The 26,061-nt window shown below is 40.9% G+C and overlaps 2 protein-coding genes across 2 annotated transcripts in view; both read left to right on the top strand.

Annotated features, from left to right (window-relative positions):
• Window positions 1-26,061, top strand: part of GABRG3 (gamma-aminobutyric acid type A receptor subunit gamma3) — a 756,122-nt gene that overhangs the window by 239,938 nt on the left and 490,123 nt on the right. The gene's annotated exons all lie outside the window — the stretch shown is intronic.
• LOC110572164 (60S ribosomal protein L30-like) lies at window positions 1,839-5,774 on the top strand. Its single transcript, XM_021680430.1, has 2 exons — window positions 1,839-1,930; window positions 5,384-5,774. Exons 1-2 carry the CDS (start codon window positions 1,839-1,841, stop codon window positions 5,733-5,735), a joined length of 444 nt encoding a protein of 147 aa, XP_021536105.1. The 3' UTR covers window positions 5,736-5,774.

Raw genomic sequence — 26,061 nt, 5'->3', positions numbered from 1 at the left:
CATTTTCTCAACTAATCATCAGATGTACCAAGAGGGAAAAAAATGCAAAAAAGAACTATATTTTCCTTTTCTCTTAACACCTTAGCTGATTGTAAACAGAGTATCACCATTGATTTGATTTTATTATTGTGTTTGCTCTTTAAACTTTTAAGAAGTGCCCTAACAGGGGAAGAATGAAGGGGGGAAATTGGAGGGGGAGATGAACCATGAGAGACGATGGACTCTGAAAAACAAACTGAGGGTTCTAGAGGGGAGGGGGGGTGGGAGGATGGGTTAGCCTGGTGTTGGGTATTAAAGAGGGCACGTTCTGCATGGAGCACTGGGTGTTATACGCAAACAATGAATCATGGAAAGCTACATCAAAACTAATGATGTAATGTATGGTGATTAACATAACATAATAAAAGTGCCCTAACATGTATAACACCTTTTTCTTTGGGTTTTAGAGCCATTTTTTAATTTTTTAATTTTTAGGAAAGTAACAGCATTTCTGTGTCCTCCTTCCCAGCATTAACTCTTTGGAGAACTCTCTGGGGTAGAACAGATGTTGCAGGGAGACCTGTGCCTGTTCTCTTGGCTTGGCCCACATGTAGAAAACTGTGTGGCCATGACAGCCCTCAGCTTTCATGTACTGCAGCCACCATGCCCATCAGTTTGGTCACACCCATTAGGTTCCAACACCCAGTGAGGCACTGGCATTGGATTGGCAAAGCAAATAGCTCCTGCTGTTTGCAGAGAAATAAAGATACTCAGTATATTATCACAAATAGTATCACATATAATTTTATTTAAATAAAATGACAGCAAAGGAAAAGTCGATCATCCTGCAGGATGAATGTCTCAAACTGTATGCAGGCCATGCTTGTTCAGCGAAGATAATATCCCTCCTTTCTTAACATATTTCTTCACAGAGATGATAGAATGAGTCTTGCAGCCTGAACCCCTCTCCTGTGTCACCTCAGGGGACTTTAGGCTGAAGCCAGATTCTTTATAACAAAAATTCAAGTGATAGGGAGCCTCATTCTCTCTAGGTTTTAGGTTTAACTATCCAGCCAGTGTGACCTTGACTAAATTTGCTCAGCATCTCTAAATATATCCTTCTCTAAAATATAGTTCCCTCTCTCTGGTTCTCTGGACTATGAGCTCATGTAGAACAGGGGCTTCTCTTCATTTTTGTGTCCCCAGTTCTTCCATAGTACAAGGCCCAGTCTCTGTTGGTTTTGGATGAATAGTTGAAGGAATGACTGCAGGGAGCATATCCTCAAGGCTACTGTGCTCCCACATCATAGTGCCTCATGTTGCTTTTGCTCCTTCCTCTGCCCCTTGTTCTATTTGGGCCTTTGGATGGATTAGATGATGCCTACCTACAGTGGTGAAGGTAATCTTTACTCAGTTCACCAATTCAAATGCTAATGTCTTCCAGAGACATCCTAACAGACATACCCAGAAGTAATGTTTTACCAGCTCTCTGGACTTGTCTTAACCCAGTCTAGTTGATGTGTAAAATTAACCATCACAACTCCCCAATGGGTGGTCACCCCACTTGTGTCTGAAAACATACAATAATTAAGCAGGTCTCCCTGTGAAAGGCAGAACATGTAGTTGTTTGGTTAAAAAGCTTCTCCTTCTGTTTTTCTGCAAGATTCCTGTAGTCAAGGTTTATGCAGAGGAATTAAACCTAGGTCTGAGGGGAGAACCATGATGGCATGACCTTATGTATATGGAGGTCCTTATTGTTCTTTATTAACATATTTATTAGAATAGATAAGTTGGGCCATAATAGATATGTGCCAAGTTCTGCGTTGAGGGGTGGGGATACAATGGTGAGCAAAATAGACATGGGGGCCCTTGTCCTTGTGGAACAAGGAGAGAAGAGTGGAGGAAAAGCCATTAATCTCACACTCATAGAAAACATACTTAACAGATGTTGGTAAGTGCTGTGTACAGGTGTCATGAAATGCGTAATGGTAAAATTTATCTGATTAGGAAAGTCAGAGGAGACTTTCCTGGACAACTGCTAGATGTGAAAGGAAGTGAAAGAGCATGTCATGCAGAGGGAATAATATGACAGGGCATGAAGGCTGTAGGGAGCATGGCCTATTGGAGGAGCTGATCAAAGGCCAGTGAGTCTAAGGAGGAGAATGAAGAGGAGCATGTTGATGGATGGGCCTGGAGAAGTGGGCTGAGGATAGCTTATCCAAGTCTTCTAGGTGATAATAGCTATGGAAAGCCATTAGGAATGGAGGATGTGGTGATGGGAATGTGAACAAAATTGTGTGCCAAATCCTTTCCCTTTGAGGGTTGCTGCACAAGAGGAGCTATAGCTGATGACCCAGAATAGCATGTGCTCCCTCCCCACTGAGATAGTTCTGTATCCTTTGATAGCAGCTCTCCCTCCCTGTCTGTCTTAGCTGGGGCTGTCATGACAGAACACAGGAGGTTGGATGGTTTAAACAACAGACATTTATTTTCTCAAGGTTCTGGAGGCTGGGAATCTATGATCAAGGTCCTGGCTGATGCAGTTGCCCTCATGTCATCACATGGTACTGAGAGAGAAATTCTGGTGTCTCCTCCTCTTTTTATAAGAACACTTCTCGCATCATGGGGGCTCCATCTTCATGACTTCATCTAACCCTGATTCCCTCCCAGAGGCCCCTCCTCCAAATACAATCACATTGGGAGGTTAGGACTTCAACATATGAATTTTGGGGAAACACTGACATTCAGTCACACAACACTTTCAAAGACCATCAAGAAAAAGGCCCACAACAATGACAACAATAATAGCCAACCTTTATGCAGCACTTTCCGTGTGTTTGGGATGCTTCTAGGTGTTTTAAATATATTCGTTTATCCTCCCAGCAGTGGCTTAAAAAAAAGAAAAAAGAAAAAGTCCCACCACCCTCTGTGAAAAGGACTTAATAGCAAAATTATTGTGCTTCAATTTGTGTGGGATATTGGTTAACCAAACACCCAGCCTCTCTGTTCCCACTTCCACCTCACCTTTTCTCTTCCTTGGTTACAAGCTAAGTCTTGTCTCAGCCAGTTCAGATTCTTAGGTAGCACTTTCTTCCCACCGGTCACTCCAATGAAAAGTCCTGTCTATGTCCCCACTATGACTAGCCCCATACTAATGGGTCCATGACTGTCTCTCTTGTTTATCAGTGCATCTCTACCCCCAAACCCAGTGTGTGGGTCACTGTAAAGCTTAAAAAAATATTTGTGAAATAAATGCATGTTATTTTGGCCTTGACATTTGCTAGCATGTCCAAGACTGGTATATTTCTGCCCAAAGGGTTTTGAATCAAATATCTTGCTCAAATATCTCCCCCATAAGCATATTCCTAGTTACTCATTAACATCTGTCAAACCAGTGCTCCTAATTCTACTTCCTGGAATTAGCCTTTGCATATTAATGTCTTTAAATATTTGAAAATATAATCCCATTACCAAAAGTCTTCCATTTTCAAGGTTTAAAATCTTTTGTGTCTTCTCCCAATGAGATTCCCTTTATTAGCATGGTTGGACATAAGTGTTTTTATCTATCTCATTCCTCAAAATATTCAACCTTGCTAATAATTTCCACCGGAAATCCTCTTGTTCAGCAATGAACTTTTATAGTTATTTTTTATTTATTTATTTGACAGAGAGAGACACAGTGAGAGAGGGAACACAAGCAGTGGGAGAGGGAGAAGCAGGCTTCCCGCAGAGCAGGGAGCCCGATGCCGGGCTGGATCCCAGGGTCCTGGGATTGAGCCTCGCGTCGGGCTCCCTGCTTGGCGGGGAGTCTGCTTCTCCCTCTCTCTGCCTGCTGCTCTGCCTACTTGTGTTCTCTCTCTGTCAAATAAATAAATAAAATATTTAAAAAAAAAAAGTTTTCCAACCATGAAGTGACTCCAGATATAGTCAGTTCAGTGACCAATGCTGGACCACATTTGCTGCCCTTAATAGAGATGAGATTTCTATTTATGCAGCATGAGGCTATACTAGCAATTTTATTTATTTATTTATTTATTTATTTATTTATTTATTTATTTATTTATTTATTTATTTATTGCTGGCTTAAAGTTTGTTTGTAGCCCAAACTCTGAGGCCTTTTCTCAAATGATTTCCTGCTACATGATCTCTTTTTATTCAGTTATTATGTACTTAATTTTTACTTCTTATCCCTTTAAAAGTTCTTATTAGTTTAAATTGATCACAATAACCTGGGAAAATATTTTGGGCATTAATGTCAGCTAAGATATTCCCCTCATTCCACAGAACCCTCAAGCCAGTAGTTCATAATGTTATGATGTTCCTACATCTTCACCATGTTTTCAAATGTGACAAATGTTTATGATGCTGAGAAGTATGTTCTCAGCTGATATTAACTTCTATTCTCTGAGCATGACTCCAATCCTCTTTAAACCTCTATACTGCTCAGCATATAGTTCCCACATTTCTGTGCTGACCACAGCATTCAGTGTCCACAAACGCCTGCTAAAAATCAAGGCATACAGGCTTTCTTTGGTGTTCCTCTGACCTGCAATTTTGGTAGCTCTCTTGAAAAGATGTGGCATGGTTTGCCATAACCTTTTTTTTTTCACTGATTCCATCTTACTCCTAGTGATTAGAGTATCCTTTTCTAGAGGCTTAACAACCACCCAATAATTATTTATTCTTACCATTGAGGAGAGATTGTTAGATTTACCAGTCTATCCCAAACCTACCATTTCCATGTCAGGAAAATCATAACAGCATGTGCTAGTTTCTACTATTCCATAACCACTACCTTCTCTGCACTTTCAAGGGTTTGTAGTTAACATCTATATGGAGGTAATTCTCTTGAACCTGAAACTTTAAAACTAATTGTAACAACTAAATGCCACCTTCCAGGGCTAAAGCTTCCTGGAAGTCCATTTTAGCCTTATATTTTCCTGCTATTAGCACCCCCTGGATCTCTCATTATTTCTGAAGGTCACTAGAGAGCACCATCTCCTGTTCTAAAATTCTCCTGCCTCCCATTGCTTTTCTGGGCTTCACTTAGCATTAACATTTATTACTATCTTTAACTTATATTTTTATATCCAACCAAGTTCTGAGACTTGGTAATCCTACCTATCTGGCAGCTGTGTCCTCCTTTTAAATCCCAAAGTCTAATTCAGGTTCTTGTATCCTCTTGCCTGAGGCATTCCCGATGTCTCCAGACCCTGCCACTTGCTTGTCTTCCCATATGTTGCAGCAGATCCAGTTTGCTGAAGCACAGATTTTATCCTGGTATTTTCCTTTTCAAAAGCTTTCAGGCGGTGAAGAGCTTTGCATTGTGGGAACTCTTTTTCTTTCTCTCTCCCGGCCATTTTGGCGGCTCCTTTTGGTTGGGGCTGTCCCGCATCTAAGGCAGGAGGGTGGTGGCCGCAAAGAAGATGAAAAAGTCGCTGGAGTCCATCAACTCCAGGCTCCAGCTTGTTACGAAAAGTGGAAAGTACGTGCTGGGGTACGAGCAGACTCTGAAAATGATCAGACATGGCAAAGCGAAAGTGGTCCTCCTCACCAACAACTGCCCAGCCTTGAGGAAATCTGAAATAGAATACTATGACATATTGACCAAAACTGGTGCCCATCACTACAGTGGCAATAATATTGAATTGGGCATAGCATGTGGAAAATACTACAGAGTATGCACAGTGGCTATCATTGATCCAGGTGATTCTGATATCATTAGAAGCATGCCAGAACAGACTGGTGAAAAGTAAATCACGCAAAATTTTTCTTTAATAAAACTGGCCACAGCTTGTTTTAAAAACAAAAACAAACAAACAAAAAATAAAAAGCTTTCAAAGTTTCTCCATTTCCTGTGGAATCAAGTCTTACTTTTTTGCCTCTTCTTGGCCTAAGTGTGTTAAATCCACATGTAAATCTTAATTCAGTTCATCCACTTCACATTCCTTTGGTGTCATACTGAAGTTTATGACTTGATTCATTCTACTGGTCAACCTTGCTTATTACCCACATCCAGAAGGCTGGGAAAACCTAAAAGGGAGGCAGCAAGGAGCTTGGGTTAAGACTCTCAAGCCAGACACCTCCTTGGAATGTATTTTCCTTACTAAAAGAATGGAAATATCTATTACAAAATATTAGGATTGTAAAATGTGGCTGAGAGTACTGAAAACAGTGCCCCGAATGTAATAAACACTTGCTGTATAAATGCATGTGGTTGCCTAGTTTAGGAGATTGAAGTGTTCGTTATTTCAAGTACTATAACTTAACTCCAGTGAGCCTCAGTTACCTCAATGATGAGATGGTTGGTCATAAGGATAAAGAACAAGGTTTTGCAGTTAGACAGACCTGGGTTTGAGGCTCAGCTAAGCCACCTGTTGGCTCTATGACCAAAAGAAAGCTACCTACAGTTAGTTACAAGAGGCCAGTTACCACATCCTTTTAACTCAATGCCTTGTAAACAGTTAAAGAATTACTGAATAAATGGAGTCCTGAAAATGGTCAAAGAAAGATGAACTGGAACACAGCACTGTCACTTTCTATTTAAATGAATGTGAGCAAGGCACTTGACTCCTCTCTACTTCACTTTTCTCATATGAAAGTGTAAGGGTCAATGAAATAATGCATGTAAATAAAGCAGCATGCTCATACTTACTTGGCTCTCAATAAATGTTAATTGTTAATATATTACAATAAATAGTAATTAAATAAGACACAATGCATAATGTCCCTGGTGGAGTTGGTGTGCAGTAAACACCCAATAAATGATATTTGTCAGTCATCATCAGTCTTGTCATCATCATCATTCTTCTTAACATTCTACCTTTTCTAATTCCAAAATTATTCCTTTTGATAGAAAAGGTATAGATAGCATTTGAAATAGCGTTAAACTCAGGAAAGTGGAAATCCAATGACTAGCTAGAGGCAGGTAATTCTTTCAGCTATTTCCAAGGCTGGGATTTAATCAAGGATAGCAGTATTCTGGATTTTTACTTTCACTCCATGTGTGTGATATTCCTTGGTTTACTATTGGAGACTAGAGAACATCTTTTTCCCTTATGATCACTCTCCTACTCAGTGGATCCTCTGCTATCTTTCAGAAAATAGGTGAAGAACCATAAAAAATGGTGAGAGAGCTTACTGGGAATTTCAAAGAGTAATAAGGCAAGTTAAAATCTTCTAGGACAATTGTCTCAAGGGAGACACTGTGACAATGACATTTGCTTAAGATTTTAGAATTTTCTCAAGGTCTAATAATTCCTCTTTATCCCTATTATTTTACTGTGTGCTTCCACCTCATCTCTCCCATTCCCTCTCCTTTCTTCCATAGGTCTTTCCACTCTTGTTCTTAATTTTCTCTTGGAAACTCTTTTCATTTCTGAGAACATCTTTAACTCTTTCTTCCCTACTTATTTTTTTACCTCCCCTCCCCTCTTGTTTTTAATTCTTAATATATAAATTTGAATATTATTTTAAATGTTTTATACATTAAAGAGGATTTTCATGTCTCTTAAAAAAAGTGAATTCATAATCTTTTTTACTCTTCTCTGTGATTCTTGAGGGTTTTTTTCCCCCCTCTCTGATTAGTAAATTTCATTTTCGGAAGAGTAGAAAAAAGATATTTTACCCTGAAAACAATGTTTTTTGTTAAATAGGTGACTTTATGTGAGTTTGCATATGATTAAAAAAATACATTACACATGCATAGCTATGGTGCACCTACTTTAGGAGTATGTACTTACAACATGTGAGCCCTACTGGATGTCAGAAGCTATCATAGGTGCTGTGTTTATCATCTCCAAATCTGACAGTGACCCTTCAAACACAATTTTTGCCCCTATTTTTCAGATAAGAAAACTGTTGTTTACAAAGATTATTATTTGGGGAGTACAAGATTGAGAATGGCAGAGACCAGCTTCAACCCAATGGTGGCTGAGTCTAAACTTCCTCAGACTGGGGGATATTGAAGTATGGCTGGAAGAGCAGAAAATAAGGCTTTCATGTACTTCTAACATAAGTAATCTAAAACATCAGTTTATATTAAAACAAATATGATGTGTTATATGATAGACTGCAGATTTTTCATGAATTTTAAAGCTGTCGTAGATAACTTCAAAGTTATCAGGACAGCAACACTTTTGTGGGTTTTTCATGAATTTTTTAACTTTTCATTTTGTAATAACTATAAAATATATTCAAATAAATAATTATTTAAAATAAAATACATTTATTTTATTTGCATTTATTAGATAAATATTTTATTTTAAATAATTACAGGAAAATGCAACACTAGTGTAGAGAAGTCCTGTGTACCCCTCACCCAGTTTTCCCGAAAGGTTGCATCTTATATAACTACAGTGTCAAAACCATTTGATTGGCATTGCTATAGTGTGTGGATGGATATAGTTTAATGCCATTTTATCACATGTGTATATTTCTGTACCCACAACCTCAATGAAGATACAAAACATTTCCATCACCCTGTTCCCTCACCACAAAGATCTCTCTCCTACTGCCTTTTTATGGTCACATCCTGAATTTCTAACCCCAACAACTGCTACTCTGTTTTCCATTTCTACACTTTTCTTCCTTGGGGGCATGTTATATAAATGGAATCACACAGTATGTGACCTTATGAGATTGGCTTTTTTTTTTCTTTTTCACTCAGCACAGTGTCCTTAAGTACCATCTAAGTTGTAGAGTGAATAACTAGTTTATTCCTTTTTACTGCTGAGTGATATTCCATAGTATGGATGTACCGCAGCTTCCCTGTGTACTTACTGAGAGAAATTTTAGTTGTCCCCAGTTTTGGGCTATTACAAATTAAGCAACTATGAACATTATTATACTAACCTCTTATAGAGTCCTAAGATCTAGAAAAAAAATTCTAGATCTAAGGAAAATATCTTCTAAAAATGAAGGTGAGAGTAAGATATTATATGATTAATGAGTGAGAGAATTCATCACCAGCAGGGATGAACTACAAGAAACATGAAAAGAATTTTTTCATGCTGAAGGAAAATTATACCAAATGGAAGTTGTCCACTGAAGGATTGAAGAGCTCAGATAAATGTAAATATACAAGCAAATTTAAAACACTTATTTCTTAATTTCTTCAAAAGACAATTGACCATTTAAAGAACAAGTAATAACAATGTAGAATTAAGTTTAATATATATGGAAATAACATGTGACAATAATAACACAAAGGACAGGAGAGAGTAATTGAAAGCATATACTCTTTTAGTTTCTAATATAATATGATATGTAAATAATATAATACTAGTTTATAATAGACACTGATAAATTAAAAGATGCATATTGTAAACCATAGAGCCACAAATTTAAAAAAACACGAAGAGGTGTAGCTTAAAAACAAATAAAGGAGATACAGTAAAATATGAAAAAATCCTTAGTTGATGCAAAAGAAGACATAAAAGAAATATAAGGAATAAAGAACAGATAGAACAAATAGAGAACTAATAACAAGATGGAAGGCAAACAGAAACATACCAATAATCACATCAAATGTAAATGGACCAAATACTCAAATTAATTACCTAATACATCCATTTTTCACTAGCAGTATTAGCGCGCTTGATTATTTTGAAATCATGGCAGTGGAATCATGTAAAGAATGTGACAAATAAGATGTGTGAAAGAAATAAGATTTCATTTTTATTTTGTTAGCATTTTTTTTGCCAGTTGTTTTAAATGAGTGTTTAAAATAGGAAGGCTGATGTAAAAAATGTGCCAATTATCAGTATATTATTTATGCATTCCCCAAATAGATTTTGAATCTCTCAACTCAAGCAGTTTTCAAATTGAAAATATATAATTACTACTTTCAAGACTGTCCCTTCCAGATTGGGCTTTTAGCTCTCGCTCTGTAGCTGACTCAGACTTCACCAGGGCGGGTGACAAAAAAGAAAGAGCTGGGCATGGTCTGGTGCTGGAGTGACAAGGGAAGGATAGGAAGAGAGGCCTAGTGTCTCAGGGCATAGAAGCACAGATTACACTGCTCAGCAGTGGGTTGGGTGGGTTCGATGTTAGAGCCAGATCATCAAAAGTTTCTCCTAAAATTATAGTCCATAATTTGGTAAGGCAGATGAAACACCAGTATTTTAGAATCCACGGCCTAAATTAAGAAATAGATTATAGCTTTGAGATTCTACATCAATCTTAAATCATGAAACCCATTCACTTTAAGTAATGATTTCTTTTAATATTAAATAAAAATTATTTTTCTTTCACTTGGCCCAATGTAACAGCTAGAAATAAAGGAATAGTGTTGCATATAAATGTTCCTATTGAATCATTATTCCTGGTAGACTTGCCCAGAAGTACCTGCCATGCCATTGCCTTTATCCCCAAATTGTGTGTGTGTGTGTGTGTGTGTGTGTGTGTGTGTGTGTGTGAAGTATAGGGAGAACAAGAGAAAGGCAGAGAGAAAAGAGAGAGAGGAAGAGGAAGAGATAGAGGGAGAGAAAATATTTCCCTGTCTCGCCACCTGGCACAACATTTCTTATATAGTGTTGGTGCTGAGAGGTGAAACTTCCCCGAATGCATGGAGTTGTTGCCCCTGTGAAATCCCGGAAGATCTTTAGTTCTCAGGATGATGGCTTTCCTGGCTGTAAAATTTCTCTGGGGATTGTCAGTGCTGGGTTCCACACTGACCTTCACTCCCCTTTCCTCCTTTGACACCCATTGGCTCAGAGCCATGACTTGTGTAACTTGAGACAAGTCACTATCCTGTACTTTTGTGTGTTGAACTCCCCTCTGACACTTTTGTCACTACTTCCACGGGATCTTCTCTGTCCTTTAGCTCCAGGTTTCCACAGGACAGGTGGCGCTGGACAGGGACTTCCGTAGTGCCACCTTATTTAGTTACCACATAGAGAAGGCTGCACCTGCAACCCCTAACCTCTGTGAGCCAGAAAAGTTCACTGAATCCTTTTTAGTCAGGTTAAGTATGACTGCAAGCCCCATCACTCAGTTTAATCCCAGTCATTACTGGGCAGGCACCTACTCCCCCTCCAGGGATCCAGGGATTTCCATGCTACTCAGACCTTCAGAGAAGGGCCTCTAGTCCACAGACAGCCTCCTAGTTCAGGTCTCTGTACCTGGAAATCATGGTCTCATTCCTCTTGTGCAAACTGTCATCCCAGAATTAACTGGTGAGTCTGGGAATACTGCGCAAGGCATCCAGCCACTCTATCAGATGAGGGCTGTCAGATTGCCAGCAACAGTTTGTACCCCATCATCATCTGGGTGGCCTGAATTTCACTCATCCATGTGTGAATGCACCTAGAGAAATGCTCTTTCTGCTTGCAAGCCTCACTCCCGTATTAGGAGAGCAACACTCCATCAAACAGTTAGACTCATTTCTTGTGACAGAGGCATATAATGCACCATTCTAAAAGTCTATAATCATTTGCTAGCTCTAAAATTGATATGTCAGGGCTTTCTTCTTGTTGCATTTTAACTACCTACTTCATTTCAAAATGTTCTGGATGTGATTCTCTTTACTGATGTAGGGAAATGTTGTATGCACTTAGGGTCCCATTAGCAGTTCAGCAGGGAATTGTCTGCATTCTAGCGGTGTTCAGAAGATAACCCAAACGCAAATACCCATTATGTCTGCTCCTTTGGCTAGCAATTCCAAGCCATCTGGATATGGTTGGTATGGTTTTATGAGAAAGGGAGACGGTTAGGGGGCAGGGGGAGGGGTGGACACCTAATGTGGAAATTCTGAATAGAATTTCTTGCTCCAAAGACTGTAAGACACAAGTCCATATTTTTTTTAGCAAAAATATGGACTTTTAACACCTAACAACAATGCTATTATACTACCAACAAAATTCCTGGTACTTCTCTGACATCCTGTATGTAATACCCAGTCCACATTCAAACGTATTTGTGTGGCTGCCTGGCTTAAAGCAGCATCAGACTCCATTGTCCACACTTGGAAATACCCATATGTCTGTTGAATGTCCTTTGTTCTCCAGCAGAACCTCGATCCACTTGTTTTCCATAGCATGTGATGCCAGCAAGTCAGGTCAGAGGACCCAGATGGGGACCCACAGGACCAGCCAACAGAGTCCCTTACGCACAGGATGGAAATCAAACAGAGCCAGCAGGAGGTGAAAGCAGAGTTTATTGAAGATACAGAGGGAGTGCAGATACCGACAGAGTCTGGGAGACTCAGAAAGGAAAGGAGAGAGTCTCGTCTTTGGAGTCTAGGGGTTTTTACTGAGGACAGTGGTCTGGTGTCCATGTCCTCTCAGGCATCCAGGAACCAGTTAGAACAAAGATGAGGGCCCGGGTGTTATTCTTTGGAGCCAGGGGTCTTGGCAATGAGATGTCTAGCTCTGGTGATCTGGAATACACATATGATCGCTTTATTCAGTCATTCTCATCTGGTCCTTCCTTAGGTGTTATCTGTTCTAGAGAAATCATTAACTCCTTGTCCCTTACAAGGAGGACATATGCTATTTGCATTACAAGGCATATGTCAAGTGGGGTGGAAGTGCAGGTCCTAGCAAGAATTGAGGCAGGAAAAGGAGAAAAAGCAAATTTTTATGGAGCCCTTCAGTTTCCCTATCTCATGCTGATTTGCTGAAGACATTTGGCTGTTTTCTTTCTCACTGAGCCATTTAACTTGTTCTATTGCCCCCCTTCTCTGAATTGCAAATACTGCATCACATCAGGTGCCATCTCTTCCACTTTTAATAACTAGAGTTTCTGGTGCAAAACTACTTTCCCTCCTCAATTAGAGCTATTTGGTTACCTGGAAAGACTACTGTATAGGAAATGGAGGATAAATGCGGAGATCTTTCCCTCCAGTTGCCAGTTTGCAGAGAGAGCGGTGCTCCAGTTCTCTCCAGTGTCGCCCAGTGACTGTTCTTCTCTCTCTCCTCCCACTCCCCTTGCCCCCTCGTTCTCTTTCCTTTCCTTTCCTCTGTCTCTCTTCTTTCCCTCCTCACCCTGGCACCTTGTTAAATATCATTATAAACTCAGCCTTCTTATATATTCAGTACATTTCAGTCAGTTACAATGGTTATCTTTTGATTCTCACGTATTCCTATCTTTGGTGAATGGAAGCCCCCAGAAGTTGGCTTCTGTGACTTTTGACATGACTCTCCTCAGGACGTCCCAGAATCTCTTTTCACATTTCTTTCTCAAGCCCTGGAATCAATTATCCCTCTCCGGAGTTCTGCCCCGATTCGGTAGGGAATGGCTTTTAGAAAATAACATCAGGCACCTATGGGTGGGCTTTGCTATTATTTGGAGGTCACAGTTTCTAGAACCTTCTATGGTTCAGAGCTAGGAAGTACATAGTGTTTAAAGAAAGCAGTTGGGACCAAGGGTTAGCCCCACATTTGTCAGTCTTCCACCAGGCCTTTCCCTGGGGATAGTGGATTTTGATGTTTGTCCATCTCTCTGGGATCTGCTTTCTTTGCATCCCTCTCACCCCACCCCAGGGGCACTTTGTCTTTCCTTGCCCAGGGCTTCTGCCCTACTCACGGGACACCTGCTTTTGCAACCATCTAGTGTTTGTGACCATCGCAGAGCTCCCTGATGCTGTGCAATCCATCAGCCCCTCTGCCAGGCACACTTTCTGCACTTACCTACAGTTTGGGGTCTGCACTGACTTCTGGTTTCACCATCATTTGCTGACACATGGACCTGGTTTCTATCAGGGGCCAAATCCTCTTTTTGGAAGGATGGAACCTGGTGGGAGTCTGTGGGACCTCAGGTATCTCTTGCATCAGCCATGACCCCAACACCCCACACTAACCCCAGCTACCTGTGTGGCCACCACCAGTGTTTTAGGGCTCAGGCTATTCCCTGACACTTGTCTGTTTCTTTCAAAGATATTATCCATGAGTTTTCCATATACTATCCCCACTGATCTGTTTGTTTTGCACTGGGAATTTAGGGAAATCCAGAAACGATGCAGACACTCTGATTCCACGGCCCAATAATGTTTTAAATTAAAATTAGTATAGGGCGCCTGGGTGGCTCAGATGGTTAAGCGTCTGCCTTCGGCTCAGGTCATGATCCCAGGGTCCTGGGATCGAGTCCTGCATCGGGCTCTGTGCTCCTTGGGAGCCTGCTTCTCCCTCTGCCTCTCTCTCTCTCTCTGTGTCTCTCATGAATAAATAAATAAAATCTAAAAAAAAAAAATTAGGGGCACCTGGGTGGCTCAGTTGGTTAAGCGACTGCCTTCGGCTCAGGTCATGATCCTGGAGTCCCTGGATGGAGTCCCACATCGGGCTCCCTGCTCAGCAGGGAGTCTGCTTCTCCCTCTGACCCTCCCCCTCTCATGCTCTCTGTCTCCCATTCTCTCAGATAAATAAATAAAACCTTTAAAAAAAATTAAAATTAGTATATAATTAGACATAGCCTAGACATATGCCTCTCATGGAGACATTACAGACATGTTCTCAGTGGAGAAGATAAAACAAAACAAATGCCAGAAAGCAAGGCAAATGGGCCCCTGGTGGTTCAGCATCCCTCAGGATTGTCCTAAAGAAGGGATGCCTTTATTCTCTTTCCCTCACAATGCATCCTGACCTTTGTGCTAAGAATAGTTCAGTTGTTGCTTTAAACATTTCTAGTTCACCTCTAACTGCTGGTTACAATGAAAGAAAAGAGCCATTGTCCCTTCCTCTTAAGCACACCTGCAGAGCCACCCAGCAGAATGGCTTGGAGCAGCAGGTCTGGGGCAAACCAAAAAAAAGGCTTAGAGAGTAGCTCTTAGCAACCTTGCATTAAAAAGGCTTGGAGCTTAAAAAAAAAAAAAAGACTTGAAGCACAAAGCTGGTATTAGGGAAACTTATTTTGGCCTGTGTAAATAGAAATGCTGAAAAAATAATAATAAACAAGCAAAAAAGACATTCTGTAGCTTAAATTTGTCTCCTAAGTAAAATTAAACTTGTTTCTTTACAAAAAAAATTTATTAAAATGTATTGACACACAGTGTTGCATTAGTTCCAGGAATACAACGTAGTGAAAATCTGTTCCTTTTTTTCTTTTAAGAGATCATCACACTCTTTGGTATGCTAATGCAATACACATACATATAATAGCAATGCATATAATAACGAATTTCTTAAAGAAAGAGCCAGCAGTCAGCATCCCCCAGCTAACTTGACCACCCACCATTTTACACTTATATTTTAACAGTTCAATCCCAAGAAACACAGCTATAGAATGATTGTAACCGGGCTCTAGCACTTATTAGCACCAAAAAAACTACTGTGAGCTTAAGAAAGGTAATAATATTTATTCTTTAACAACTTATTTATGAACTAGTGTTTACTGCATAGCCTGGTGTCATCCCAGGTCATGCTAGTTATGCCGCCGAAGCAGACAAGAGTGTTAGGAAATCATCATAACAGAACATGATGAGTTCAGCAGTTATAAAGTATGAGGAACTATGGCTAAAAGAACAAGAGATCTTTATACTAAGAATAGTTTTATTGTTACTTTAAACATTTGTGGTTTATTTCCAGTGTTAAAAGTTAAATTGAGGCACGTTAAAATTTTAACTTTATTTGCTCAAACATCAATTCGAGTCAGGCAGTGCCACCCAGTAGTGCTTAAGAGTGCCCCGGTGACAGGAACAAGGTGATGTGGTTTTGGAAAGCTGTATGGGGGTTGTGAGGGGTGGCTGATTATATACTATGGGGTTGGGAGAGGTAAGGAAAAAGGTTTCAAAAGAACTTCCATATGCAAAAGAGGACCTACAAGATACCTGAGGCCTTGCCATTGTCAAGTTAAGGTTGTTTTTCCCTCTAGCAAGTCATTAACATGAAGATAGTTGAGGTCTTCCTGGAGGAATACACTCTGCCCGCTTCAAGTATCTGTCAATGGGCTGCAGGTTATAAGGGCGTTTAATTTTATCTACATTTCCTTCTGGAAGCTAAATCATTGATGATAGGAATGCTTTGGTTCTTGTAGATTGCTAAAACATCTGTAAACTGAGGGAGACTCATGTCTTGTAGGATTGTGATCTCTGTAAGTTAACTATTTGTTTTTCCTTTAGGGCAGCCAAGAGTGCCTGAGGAATTTCACATATATCCCATGGGGGGGGTTGAGGGGTGTCAGCTTCTGCTTTGTCCTCAGCTTGCCTTCTGTTCCCTCATCATAGGAGCAAAGCTTTTAAGGAGCAGACATGGAAGCACAACAAGGAAATGATTTGATTAGTTATAGCTTAATTAGTTTCCTTATTTGGGAAAGCCTAGTTGACTATGTTTCCTTGTTCTTAAATTTCATTTTCTTTTTTTTTTTAAAGATTTTATTTATTTATTTATTTGTCAGAGAGACAGAGAGAGTGAGCACACAAATAGGGGGAGCAGCAGGCAGAGGGAGAAGCAGGCTCCCCACTGAGCAGGGAGCCTGCTGTGGGACTTGATTCCAGGACCCTGGGAGCACGACCTGAGCCGAAGGTGGATGCTTAACCAACTGAGCCACCCAAGCATCCCTTAAATTTCATTTTCTGGAATACCAATGCATTTATAGGACTTGACTCTGGCTTAGGTTTTGGTTTGCTTACATAGGCTACCAAGGCATTAGAGCCACCAGTCTAATAGCCTATCTGTTTAATTGTTTTAACACTAGTGATTGCCTCTGCTTGAAAAGTCAGAAAGGCTTCCCAGAAGTGGTGCCCAGAGAGTACAAGTCTGAGAACTTGCATGGCAGAGAGCTGAAAGAGTTGGGAGTGTCCAGTCCCAATATGTCATGTACCACTGTGTGCTTTTCCACTGGAAGGAGAGCCTGGAAAATTCTGGGATTCAAATGCTGAATTCAATGCCTGATTTTAAATAAAGCCACAAAGAGCATCAGTGACAATGCTCAAGTTATGACTCTTGGATTAATGGATATTGTGTGGAAGAGTTGGTGGTTTTGAAGTGGGAAAGTGAGGTTCTTGTCTCACGGAGTCAGAGAATGAATCTCGCAGACAAAGGAGAGAGAGTAAAGTGATAGAGTTTTATAAAACAAGGATACAGAAAAAGCTCTCAGGAGTGAGAGGGGTCCCAACAGGGTTGCCAACGTGGGCCTCCACTGACAGTCTTTTATTTAGAACTGACCAGGGAGCTTGTGGCCTTAACATTCTCGTGATGTCTTGGTTAGAGTAAGGACCAGTGATAAAAATTTTTTTTTTAATATTTTATTTATTTATTTGACAGAGAGAGATACAGCGAGAGAGGGAACACAAGGAGGGGGAGTGGGAGAGGGAGAAGCAGGCTTCCCGCGGAGCAGGGAGCCGGATGTGGGGCTCGATCCTAGGACCCTGAGATCATGACCTGAGCCGAAGGCAGCCGCCCAACTGACTGAGCCACCCAGGCGCCCCCCAGTGATAAAATTTTTAATGGCTCACATCTTCTTTGGGGTCTGCTCATTCTTTGTTGGTCGCAAGTGACTGTCATAAAAGATCCCCACCTCTGACACCCAGGGCAGGATGATCTGGTTTGTTCCCTTATCTCTGGTTTCATTACATCTCAGCATTTCTGTGAGCCTGATCAAGTAGCCCGCATCTATCTCTCCCTACCTAGCCTCACCTGTCCCTTACTCAGTGAGACCCTTCAGATGTATATCGGTGGGTCATACACTTAGGGGATGATTGCCAACATGTATCTTTGGAGGAGGGGTAGAGATAAAGGAAGTTTCCAAAGGAATTTTTGTATGTTAAAGTAGACTTACAGGATCCTGGTGGGGGTGGGAGGGCAGGCTAAGATTGCTTTTTGCCCTTAGCAAAGTGTCAACGTCCAAGCAGTTGAGTCCCTAGGGAATGTCACACTAGGGGAATGTCACTCTGCCTGTTTTAAGGACCTGTCAATGGGCTGCAAGTAGTAAGGAATTCTAATAATTTTTCTTTTGCCTTTGGTTCCTACATCAGTTTGGCTTGTGTCACACCTACCTGGGTGTGTCTCATTTCTGTGGTTCATTAAGCAGAGGGACACTCCTTAACTGCTTCAGTGCATTTCAATCTCTTTTTTAAAATTTAATTAATTAATTAATTAATTTGCCAGAGAGAGAGAGCACACAAGCTCCACGCTGAGCATGGAGCCCGATGTGGGACTTGATCCCAGGACCCTGGGATCATGACCTGAGCTGAAGGCAGATGCTTAACCAACTGAGCTACCCAGACGTCCCACATTTCAATCTCTTTCTAAAAACTTTGCAGGGCTGCCAAGAAGACTAGCTTAACCAAACCATGGAAAATGATGTAAGGCATCTCATAGATGCTCCAACAGAGATTATGAGTATTATTGACTCAGTTAATACTTACTCTTGGTTAAAAACCACAACTCATACAAGCCTAAATGTTAGAAATTGTGAAATTCCTCTTCAGAAATACAAATCAATGCCAGAATAAAAAATACTACTTATTTTGTAAATGAAAATAGTATCATCAATGAAGTGCCACGATTTGCCATTTTGAAACATGTCCAATTTAGCAATCTAGAAAAGCAGTGTTGTCAGTCTTCCCTCTAAGAGCAGCTTGCAACAATGTCCCATGCATTGTCCCATGCCCCCTGCAATGCAGTGTCACTATGCATTCATTGTCTGTGTCCAAGATAATAATGCATTAGTCACATTCAAAAAAAGGCATTGTGCTTTTTCCATTTTTGTTGATAATGGTGCCACCACTTTTGTAATCACTTATTTTCGGTCTACTAACTTCTTTGCATAACAAATTCCTCTGATTTTTGTGATGAAATCCTCATGGTTTGATGCTTAGTCTGACTCCCAAGAAATTTATCTTTTTCTCCTCAGCTATAGTATGAAAACTTTAATCAAGAACTACCCAAGTGAGCAATTTCCAGTTTGAAAATGTTCAGAATTCACCTCTTTCCAGAATACAAAGAAATACAACACCCTAGGGTTCTATTCCTGGGTCAGGAACCCATTTATCTTGTGTCTTCAAAAGTTTGATTCCCTATTTGTTGCCACCTGTTCCTTATTCTTTCATGGCATGAACGTCAAAGGCCACGGTATGTGGAGGTCAGAAGAAGCACAGGGTGCTTGGAAAAAGAAATAACGTAATGATGCAAGGTGGGGAAGGGGAGCAGTTCTCTCTTCAGCCTGGTATGACTCAAAACAGCGCCTCTCTTTGTAATCTCTCTTACCAAATTGTTCTCTGCTGGCACAGTAAGTTCATCACCTTTTAGATGTAACTGAAGGCAGCTCTGAGGAGTCAGAGCAGTTCTACCTCTGAGTGCATTGTGCTTGCTGATAGACTGCCTGCTGGAACATCCTTGGATCCTTGGCTTTCCCCGGGAAACATTGGGCTCAGTGTGCTTCATCTTCATGTCACAGAGAGTTCACGAAGATGTTAGCTGGCACCTAGGGGTGATAGCGATAAATTGGGCATGACCACCACACTCTTTCTGAAGAAACTTATTAATATCTAAGTAAAGGTGTGGGAACTGTTAGTTTAGAAGACTGAGTAGATTTATACCTTTCAACAGCAACTGAGAACAGACAGGCAAATGGCCTGAGTGGAAAAACAAAAAACAAAAAGACACTGAACAAGGGCGCCTGGGTGGCTCAGTTGGTTAAGCGACTGCCTTCGGCTCAGGTCATGATCCTGGAGTCCCGGGATCGAGTCCCGCATCGGGCTCCCTGCTCGGCGGGGAGTCTGCTTCTCCCTCTGACCTTCCTCCCTCTCATGCTCTCTGTCTCTCATTCTCTCTGTCTCAAATAAATAAATAAAATCTTAAAAAAAAAAAAGACACTGAACAAGATAGCAGCTGTAATATTCTCCCAGATCACTTTGTGACAGTTGCTTTCAAATGCATTTCCATCCTCAGGTGGCCCAGTGCCCCTCTGGTAAAGTACTAGACTTTCCTGTACTGTAGCTTGCATTCACCTTCTCAAGCGAGATCCATTGATCAACCCATTTCTGTTAGCCAACCCTGACTCCTTTCATACCCTCAAGCTCAACACAGGGCTCCAACCACATCATCATTTACCCTATTATCTTCACCCCAACTTAGATCCCATTTCTAAGGTAAACCTATACTCTGCACATGCACATTCTTGCAAGGGTTCAAGCAGGGTCAGTTCTAGAGATTATCGGAAAACACCACCACCAACAACTCTATTTTTTTTCCTTGTTCTTCTATTTCTTCCTTCATTCTCCCTGGCTCCAAACCCACTGACTAACACTAATGCTGTCACTGTTAGCATATGGCCTTCAGAGACCTTATGGCCTCTGAAAATTCTCTAATATTTAGTTAGGGCTCGAGATTTGGACTGACCAACCAAATGCACAAAATTGTTTTGGTTTAGTATTTTAAGGTTTGTTTTAGTCTTCTCAGACTACAATAACAAAATACCATAGTCTGGGTTACTTAAACAGCAGAAATTTATCATCTCACAGTTCTGGAGGCTGGGAAGTCCAAGATCCTGGTAGGACCTCCTTTCCTGTCTTGCAGATAGCAGTCTTCTTTCTGTGTCTTCACATGGCAGAGACTCAAATAAGGACACTAATCCTATCTCACTGGAGCCCCATGCTTATGACCTCATTTTAGCCTTAATTACTTCCATAAAGGCCTTCTCTCCAAATATAGTTATATTTGAAATGGTTTGAAGTGGTGGGGTTCAGAGCTGATGGTCAAGAAAAAATTCTTGAGATGTCTTCAGTGCAAAAAGTGGTTTTATTAAAGCATGGGGACCGGACCCGTGGGCAGAAAGAGCTGTTGCCCTGGGGTCGTGAGGGGTGTCTGATTATATACTTTCAAGTTGGGAGGGAGTTAGGGGTAGCATAAATCTCTAAGGAATTTTGGAAGCAAGGTTTCCAGGACCTTGAGGGGGCTAGCTATTGTTATAAAAATGTCATTTATTACTGTCTAATAAAACCCTAGTCATGAGTCCCTTCAGATGTGTATCGGTAGGTCATATGCTTGGGGGATGATTGCTAACATATATCTTGGGGGGTAGAGATAAAGGAAATTTCCAAAGTAATTTTTATATGTTAAAGTAGATTCACAGGATCCTGGGGGTTGGGCTAAGATTGCCTTTGTCCTTAGCAAAGTATTAAATCAAGGCAGCTGAGTTCCTAAAGGAATGTCATTCTGCCTGTTTCAAGGGCTTGTCAGTGGGCTATAGGTAGTAAAGAAATTTAATTTTTCTTTTTTTTAAGATTTATTTATTTATTGGGGGGGGGACGAGAGACAGAGGGAAAGAATCTTAGGCTGACTACCTGCTGAGTGCAGAGCCCAGTGCAGGGCTCCATCCCAGGACCCTTGAGATCATGACGTGAGCCAAAACTAAGAGTTGAATGCTTATCCAACTGAGCCAACCAGGTGCCCTGGGAATTTAATTTTTCTTTTGCTTTTGCTTCCCACATCGACATTGGGCATTAGAGCTTCAATGTATGAACTTGGGGGCAGGGGACATATTCAGTCCATAGCAAGGTTGGAAATTCCTCTCTCACATCAGATGTTACTTTTAGCTGCTAGATTGCACTGACTCTGCTTACAAGGCCCCAATTTCAGCCTTCATGAGAGGGAGGAGGGCAGTAAGGGCCTAAAGAGTTGAAGGGCCAGAATTCAATAAATTCCTTCATATCTCACCATCAAATCTTCCAACATTTCGGGATGGAGACATTGCAAGCAGGCACCTGGTAGGAGGGATGGTTTGTTAAAAGCTGCTTTTATTCTCTAGTCCTGTGCACTGACAGCCACTGAGAGCTGCTCATATATCATGTGGGCAATTTGGGGGGGGGTGTTTTTGTGGGGAGTCTAAAATCAGCATAACCATGATGCCCCATTCCAAATCCCCAGAGCCCTTCATTCTAGATTTTATTCATCAGGGAGGGAAAAAGAAGACAGTCCTCTTGCCAACATACACCCTATTTACTAGAAGTCTTACCTAGAATCACACTTGGGTCTGGATTTGTGTAACAGACATATCCTAATACAAATAGCTGGGCATACAACAAATAACGAAGGCAATGTTACAAATGTGTGGCCACTGAAAGGATCAGGCAGAGGTTAGGGCCAGAAACACAGATTTCATGATTTTTGTCTGAATGAATTGCTAATTCTATTTGTTCTATGATAATGCACTATCATATATACACAAAGCCATCTGACCACACACATACATTCCAGCCACATCTTTCTGGAGGTGATTGTTCCTTTTTCAGTTACATAATACATCAGTGATAAATGATTATTCATTCACTTATACAAATACTTATTGAGTGACTGTTATGTGTAAGCACTCCCCAAAGTGCTGGGTAAGCAGCTGTAAACCAAGACTCCAGCACTCAAGAGCGACAAGTTCTGGTCATATTCAGATCATAAGGTCCTAGTTAAGATCTCTCTGAACTTCTTAATGACATATATGTCATATACTTAGCAATCTTTTTATGCCATGTACTTAGCAATCTTTCCCATTAAATTCTGCACACAAGAAAGTACAATGAATTCCTGAAACTACTAAAGGCATAGCATTTCCAATATAAAATACAACTGAGGGGTGGCTCAGTCGTTAAGCGTCTGCCTTCAGCTCAGGTCATGATCCCAGGGTTCTGGGATCGAGCCCCACATCGGACTCCCCACTCCGTGGGAAGCCTGCTTCTCCCTCTCCCACTCCCCCTGCTTGTGTTCCCTCTCGCTGTGTCTTTGTCGAATAAAACAAAATCTTAAAAAAAAAAATACAACTGAATATAACTGAAAAATATATGTGACTCCTACTGAGAGTTAGTACTTCGTAAAAAAGCAATACAATTGAATGTGGATACAGATATTAGAATAACGTGGAGAAGCCAATAAAAATGCAGATTCTGAGGCACCCTTGCACATCAGCCCTGGGGATGGTCCCACATTACAGGTGCTTTCTGTAGTTTCTCTGGCTGATTTTTAGACTGCAGGCTCTATGCTTGAATGCAGACTGGTGCCTGGACACAGTTTGCTCCCACAAACTACTCTTGTTAGGTTTATTATTCAAATGTGCATTTATTCAAAATTACAGATAGTAAAATGTCATGGACCTGAGAAGTTATTCTCAAATACTCAAGACTTTGGGTAGTCAAATCCATGAGTCAGAGTTTTACTGGCTTTTATTGTTTTTCATAAGTGATGTTTAAGAGGATGCACTCAGGAATCAGAGACCATGCTCTGAATCTGTGTGACCTGATGCCTGGACACACCTGGGCTTCCACTCCTGATTTACACAATGGAGGTAAGGATTCCTGTTTCTCAGCATGGTGCTGAGATTTGAATGAGATGACCTGAGGAGGGTGCTTAGCTGAGAGGCCAGTATAGAGAGAAAAGAGCTTCCCACGCAGCCATCAACTAAAGAGATTTGTGCTGAACTCTGGTGGCCCCACTGGATATCCAGCTGTGCACAGCTGGATTTTCAACTGTTGCAAATCAAGAGTGTCCCTGCTGGGGGAGCAGGCAGTGTGTGGGCTCAGTGGTCCAACTAGTAAGATGTCCTCTTGACCGAAATGAGCTGCTGCCAGTTTGGGCTGCTAATGGGCAACTAATGTTTACAGGAAGCCTACAAAAAACATCCTTTGATAACTGAGGACATAGTCTTAAGGTGATGCCAAGCTAAATTGAGCAAAAACAGCAAGAAAATAAAACTTCCACTTTTGTGATTTATTTTTAGTTTTTACTGAAGAATGATCAGTTCATCTTAGAGAGAAAAGCCTTAGGTGGTGGATTTCTTTAAATCCTTGATTTCTACTCTGTGAAATATTATTTCACAGATGACAAGTTTGTTTGTTTGTTTTCAATTTTTTCCTCCTGGCAAGCAGTGAAATGATCGGCTGGAGTTTTAAAGGGATGACAAACATGCTTCATTTCTTTCTAATAGGTACCTGATCATGTTGCTGAATTTCTGAATGATAAGGATATAAAAAAAATAGTTATCTTTATTACCACCTCCTCTACCCCCTTAGCTACAGAAAGACTGGAAAGAGAAAACAAAGCAAAGCATTAGGCTTGGCTTTCAACTGGCATCTTGCTCCTGACATCTAGATAAGAAGAGAGAGAACTGAGTGGTAGAGATGTGTGCCTGAGGTTGCACAGCTAAGCAGAGGGAGCCAGACTGAGAACAGGCAGTTTGGATTCCCATTCCCTGATTTTAGCCAATACTGCACATTTAAGTAACAAAAGTGCTGTTTTGAAGGAGGTTTGAAATGGTTCTGGGCCTTAAAAACTCTCAAAGTATATTTTTCCCTGTTTTATTGAGATGTAATTGACATATAACATTGTATTAGTTTGAGGTATACAATGTGATGACTTATGGATGTATATATTGTAAAATGGTGACCTTATATGGTTACAATTTTTTCTTGGGATGAGAACTTTTAAGATCCATTCTCCTGGCCACTTTTAAATCCACAATACACTATTGTTAACATAGTCACCATGCTGTGAATTACATCTTCAGAACCTATTTATGTTATAACTGGAAGTTTGTACCTTTTGACCATCTTCACTCATTTCCCACCCCCCACCCCCATGGCAACCTGTCCCTGGCAACCACCAGTCTGTTCTCTGTATCTATGAGTTCAGTGTTTTGTTTTTCAGATTCCACATATAAGTGAGATGGTTTGGTATTTGTCTTTCTCTGGCTGACTTATTTCACTTGGCTCTGGAGGAGTTGGCCTTGGGTGCAGATCCCAGCTCAGCCCTACTACAAGGGTCCTTGATCATGTGGATCACAGCTCTGCATCCATGAAATATGGGCAGTACTCCCAGGGTTGTGAAATTTAAAGGAGGCGACGCATGAGAGCTCCTGGTGTGAGGTGTTGAGCATAGTAAGCACTCGATAACTTCTGCAGCTCTGGTTGTTGCTGGGTTTAACATTACCGCCGTGCCATAAAGTGAGGCTCAGTGAGGTGAAATTAGCCCAAGAGCACAGAGCTCATAAGTGGTACAAGGTGGATGTCTCTCTAACACTGGAAACACAGAGTGGGAGGAGTAGATGGAATGATCCTTCTGGTTTCTTCCAGGTTTCCTCTGTGGAAACTCTAGAAAGAACAAAAACCATTCCATTTAAAATGTGATATATTGCCTGCCAGCTTCTGCTCTGAACAGCTCTCACTATGTAACTTGCTTCTTTGTTCCATTTATGTGAGCAAGAAGTTGATGTTCATAGGAGGGCTTGTTGAGGAGATACCAATGGGACTCTCCATAGCAAAATAAGCATCCACCTATTTATTTAATTTTTGTCTTCTTTAAATGAGGGTTTACTTCATCTTGAAAGCAATGTGGATGAGGTGGCAGCTGCATATGCCCCTGGTGGGAGTGACCCTCACAGGTGACACCCTCAGGAAACAGAGCAGCGGAGCTCACGCTTGTACTTGGGTCTGGTGTCTAGTGGAGTACATACAAGTAAACATCAAATATGCATTTTACGGAAGGTCTCACAAGAAAAGATTAAGGATAGATGGAGCCAAAGCTTATTGGAACAAAAGGACCACATATTGACAGCCTGCTTTGGTTTTTTTATTTTGATTGTGTGGTTAGAATGACAACCATTGTGTTAATCTGGTCCTGGAGGTGATGCACTTTTGTTTTAAAGTGAATCTGTTTTTCTTTATTATTAAGTTAACCAACATACGGTACATCATTAGTTTTTGATGTAGTGTTCAAGGATTCATTAGTTGCGTATAACACCCAGTGCTCATCACAAGTGCCCTCCTTAATACCCATCACCCGGTTACCCCATCCCCCACCGCTCCTCTTCTGTAACCCTCAGTTTGTTTCCCAGAGTCCACAGTCTCTCATGGTTTGTCTCCCTCTCTGATTTGTTCCTTACTGAAACAAAACAAGACTTTCCAGAACATATCTCAATGCTAGCATTAACTTGATTCCATCTGATGGTTCCTGGATGAAAGAGAATATGTCCCCTACTGGGAGGGTGAACACTGCAGCCTCAAGTGAATACCCACCACGTGAACTTCTGTGGCTGGTTTGTCTTATTTCTTCTCCTTTATTTCTCCCTCTCTATCCCTCCCTCCTTCCTCTCTCTCTTTTTCTCTTCTCTCCCTAGTTTTCTTTCTTTCTTTCTTTCTTTCTTTCTTTCTTTCTTTCTTTCTTT

The sequence above is a fragment of the Neomonachus schauinslandi genome, chromosome 9, assembly GCF_002201575.2.
Source record: "Neomonachus schauinslandi chromosome 9, ASM220157v2, whole genome shotgun sequence".
Classification (NCBI taxonomy): domain Eukaryota; kingdom Metazoa; phylum Chordata; class Mammalia; order Carnivora; family Phocidae; genus Neomonachus; species Neomonachus schauinslandi.
This window is presented reverse-complemented; position numbering and strand designations above follow the sequence as displayed.